Here is a 4,486-nt window from a genome sequence, read left to right as displayed (position 1 = left end):
GAATCATAGTCTTATTCTCATGAGTTTTCACAAGTCTTCCATAAATTTTCAAAATAATATTATGAAAAAACTATATTTTGATTTAAATCTATGTTGAATATTTTTTAATGTAATTAAGAGCACTAGACTCATTAGCATAAACAGTTCAAAACAGATTTTTGAGCACGAGGATGTTCAACATGAAGGTAGATCAACTATAACTATTACTATAAGCAAAAATATATTTTGGAAGGATAATTTAACACCAAAAACAGGTATGGGTTCAGATAACACATATATTGTTGAATTACATAACCACTGAGGATAGGATCATGTCACTGGTTTGGGAGATCCCTCTTTTACCCAAAGAGGCTCAGCATGGATCCGTAACTCAGTTCAGTTTTATGCTTTGAAAAGATATAGAATGGTGTCCTAGTCAAGCAGAGGTTGGTCATCATGTGTTCACATAGTTGTATGCCGGTTATAAGATACTCTCCAAAATTTAAAAAAAATAGTATATTTTATTTACTTGAAGTGTCATTATCTTTTACTTAAAAATCAGTTATATTGTGTTTCCAAATATTCAGCTTCAGTTCATGTCTCCACTTTTCAATTTAGATATTTAGGTTTAGTGCATGTCTCAGCTATTCAGTTAAGATATTCAATTTTAGTACATATCTCAATTTTTCTGTTCACATATTCAATCTTAGTGAATATCACAGCTTTCGGTTACAGATGTTATTTTATTTTATCAGCTTATTGGAAAATTTTGAATTATCATCACATGTCTTCTTTTTGACTCTCAGTCCTTCAGTTATTGTATTTATATTATTTATGCTCACATTAACAATGCTTCAGTTATTATGTATATATTATACTCGGCCCTTATTTTACATACGAATATATGCCATATATTGATGTTATTTTACGCTATATTGTTTTATGATGAAGATTTTGGCACTCAAATTTAAGTGCAGACAGACATTCCACTAGTCCTTCACATTCAACTTGTGGTAAGTCATCCTCGCATCCATAAAAGTTAGTTATGGTTGATCATCTTATAGTTTAGTTCTTAGATGTTTAGCTTCAGGCATCCTGGGGTATTGTCCCGGTAGAGTCATCCAGTTCAGTCATTAGAGGCTCTATTTATACAATTCAGTTCAGTTTTTTATATTTGTTCTAGATGTTTTTAGTTTTCGAATTATAAAAATATACATTTCATTTTCAAATGTTTAAGCCCATACTTATTATTTCTCAGCTTTCGTATTATTCAGTATTTAGTCTTATAGCATATCACACCAAGAATTTACTCGAGCCAGCAATGATTTTGAGTGTCGGGCATTGCCCAAAGTATAGACTCGGGGTGTTACAAGGTTAATATGTTCGTTGACATGAACCAAGAAATTGCCTATATATATATGATAATGTCATGTATCACCTCGTGTGAATGCCCAATCTTTTAAGGTTGATGCAAGAATCTATGCAATGCCAAAGGCTGAGATGAAGTGCTGGCTCATTTTAGATGGAGTTTCGTTGTTGATGTTCTTAGGAGACGAAACATAGTTCTTCTATAATATTATATAAGTCTGTATAATTATGTAAAAGTGTGTATAAACAGATATTATACACTTTTAAACAAGGTTGATAGATTATCTACAGTAAATGTATAGTATTATATAATATTATATATTATATGTATAAAAGGTTGATAGATTATCTACAATAAGTGTATATTATTATATAATATTATATATTATGTGTATAAATACTGTTGCGAAAACCAAAGTCAGCTATGTCAGTGTAATATGAAAATATGACTACATGACTGCATATTATGGTAGGCTAGATATTTTTCAATGTAAAACCCTTAAATATTACGAACATTTCATTCATAAGAAACACATTGTAAGAAGGAGTGTTTGAGTACATGACCTTCACACATTGAAATTCAATAGCAATTAAAACAATTCTGAGAGAAAAACAAAGAAATAAAGAAGAAGCAATGAAGCTAATAAGCATCCCAAAGAGGTACACAATTGTACTACTTAGAGCCTAACCAATTGTTGTATATTTATTGGATAAGCGAATGCCTTTGACTTGGAGCTGTATGATTTCTTTGCCAACAGAATATTTGCTACTTCAGTGGGATGAAAAGCATCCCAAAAAATATATTTGGAACGATCTTCACATGGCTGTTGAAGAGGAAGACATGTTATCTGCCCATTGTTCCTTCCCACTCCACAACAACCCTTATCCACCACTTCAAATCCTATAGTCAACACTTTATACTGATGAACATAATTACTTCTATTTTCCATATTTAAATAATTCAAAGATTGAAGTAGAGAATATTTACCGTAAGTTTTTGCATTGAGAACAAGATCTCTGCTGCTTTCAAATGAATCCAACAACACGAACTTTGCTCCAGGAAAAACCTTATTGAAACGAACAACGAGCCTTTTAAGTCCTGAATTAAAGAGTTGAATAGCATCGTTGATCTCTTCATTACATCTGCTGCCATTGCCATCGTATCTTGCTAGCTGATACGGTATGCATCCTATTTGCCCTATTGCTGTCACAATCACTTTCCGACCTCCGTACTTGTATAATTCCTGAACAAATCAACACATCATGCACGTTACATGCTATGCCATAATTTACAGTGTCTGTGTATATAAATTTACCAATTTTATTACTCCCACTGTCCATATATATATATATATATATATGTGTGTGTGTGTGTGTGTGTGTGTGTGTGAGTGTGTGTGGTCATGTGATTGTTCTTTAGAAAAATGTGTCCGTTAAGGTTATCCAATTAGTTTGAATCCACTAACCGATAATTGCTTGCAATAATCTTGAAGAAGTGCAGCAGCGTAGGCTTGTGGGGTGTACTGTGAATGAGTTGAGTAAAAATCAGACATGAAGTAATTGTTGAGGTAGTCATTGCTTCCCAATCCTGAGTACAAAATACACTTGCTCAAATATGCATTTAGTGTGTAGTTATCTCCTCTGAATAATCTTCTCAGCTCCTCAACAGTTCTTCCAAAGTTTTGTACTTGTTGGTTCATTGGCATATGATCCCCCTGCATTTAGTTCATGGATAATTATCTGAGAAAATTCAAAGGATTTAACTATATGCATTGACATCAGAAGGAAATTTTACGTTGTAATTTAACATGTTAGTAACAAGTTGCATGTCTCATTTTCCTGGTAATTACTTATACTTATTGTGTAAGTTATTTATGCAGTTATCTTTTGGCATAATATATAAATGTGTCCTTTCACTTGACCTCAACTGGAATCTATGTTTTTTAAGCATTGGGTGTGTACAAGTACACATTTAAGTTTGTATAAAATTGAACAAGTAGATAGATGCCCTATGTGGCAATTCGCATAAGATACATTCAAATTGATTTGCATTATTTATGGCGCATATGTTTTACTTGTTAAACTTTATATAAATTTAAGTGTTTACTTGTGCACCATTCAAAATTGGAAGGCATAGATTTCAGCTGAGACCAAGTTAAAGAGCATATGTATGTATTATGTTTCTTTTTGTTGTCCTTGTAACAAAAAATTCTTTTACTTCGTCATATATAGGAGTTAAACTCATTTTAAATAGAGTACGAGAAAACAATAACAGCCCAAAACAGTGAATTATTTTTTTAATGTATACCAGGTTATTTCCGGTTTCATCTCTAATTCCTGCTGCTCCTGATGCATAATTTGCTCCTTTCAACAGTGCTCGACCACGAACTCTTGCATAGGGAGGGATATAATTGGGGAAGCCAAGAAGTTGAGCTGCATTCAGTCACAACGTGCCAATGCACAATGGTTTCAAAGAAATTGTCTTAATAATAATAAAAAATTAAAATCTCAGTTTTAGTACTATAAGGTTTTAGCATAACAAACAGATTGAAAAAAGTATATACCTAAAATGTCGACATAAGTACGACCATTAGTAAAGCGACCGGTGGCGCCTTGTGGGAAGTCAACGCCATAAGGCATGTAATTGGCCCTAGCAAGAGTAAGTATCCCATTGTTGTTGCCATTGTCAACAAGTGAGTCCCCAAAGATGAAAAAACAAGGAACTTGGGGCTCTTGTTGTTGTGACCAAGCCTTAGTCAACAAGAAAAAAGATAAAAATGCCAACATGAGAAACTCTAATTTTCCCATTACACTCGAAATACAGTAAAAAAGAATTAAGTAGAAACACGGAACATATACATATTCTATAGTACTAGTATTCCTCTTTATAGTGTAGATCAGTATTGTTTTCCGTTACATATTTTATGGAGTTCATGTGCCACGGCAGGACTTTAATTTCAACCCGTAAAAGTAATGCTAGTGGATAACTTTTTAAAGTTGTGAATGTGTGAATATTATATACAGCGGTGACGGAAAGTGCATCTTGTGAATACTGGCTTACAAAGGGTTTGATTCTGGGAAAGCCAATTATTTCCCTTATGGCATTGATATTGGTGGCCCCACTAGACACTTCTCGAAT

General features: G+C 33.1%; 1 protein-coding gene across 3 annotated transcripts; it reads right to left on the bottom strand.

Moving 5' to 3' along the window:
• Nucleotides 1–1,824: 1,824 nt before the first annotated feature.
• LOC129903343 (GDSL esterase/lipase At1g33811) lies at nt 1,825–4,188 on the bottom strand. 3 transcript variants are annotated; one of them, XM_055978878.1, is made up of 5 exons: nt 3,912–4,188; nt 3,656–3,780; nt 2,814–3,062; nt 2,336–2,591; nt 1,825–2,260 (listed from the first exon to the last, which is right to left on the bottom strand). In XM_055978878.1, the coding sequence occupies exons 1-5, from the start codon at nt 4,153–4,155 to the stop codon at nt 2,025–2,027; spliced, it is 1,110 nt and encodes a 369-aa protein (XP_055834853.1). In that variant the 5' UTR covers nt 4,156–4,188; the 3' UTR covers nt 1,825–2,024. The 3 variants fall into 3 exon arrangements, with proteins under 3 accessions (XP_055834853.1, XP_055834854.1, XP_055834855.1); XM_055978879.1 differs by having other exon boundaries at nt 1,825–2,248; XM_055978880.1 differs by having other exon boundaries at nt 2,188–2,267.
• Nucleotides 4,189–4,486: the final 298 nt, after the last annotated feature.

This window comes from Solanum dulcamara, chromosome 9, assembly GCF_947179165.1.
Source record: "Solanum dulcamara chromosome 9, daSolDulc1.2, whole genome shotgun sequence".
NCBI lineage: Eukaryota > Viridiplantae > Streptophyta > Magnoliopsida > Solanales > Solanaceae > Solanum > Solanum dulcamara.
The sequence above is the reverse complement of the archived record's forward strand: the minus strand, read 5'-3'. Positions and strand labels throughout refer to the sequence as shown.

What these genes read in the sequence shown, in the direction of transcription:
- LOC129903343 (XM_055978878.1), bottom strand. Translation starts at nt 4,155, where the DNA reads ATGGGAAAATTAGAGTTTCTCATGTTGGCATTTTTATCTTTTTTCTTG. An exon ending in TACTTATGTCGACATTTTAG is followed by an intron (nt 3,781 to 3,911) that starts GTATATACTTTT and finishes GACTGAATGCAG; the next exon opens with CTCAACTTCTTGGCTTCCCC. An exon ending in ATGAAACCGGAAATAACCTG is followed by an intron (nt 3,063 to 3,655) that starts GTATACATTAAA and finishes AACTAAATGCAG; the next exon opens with GGGGATCATATGCCAATGAA.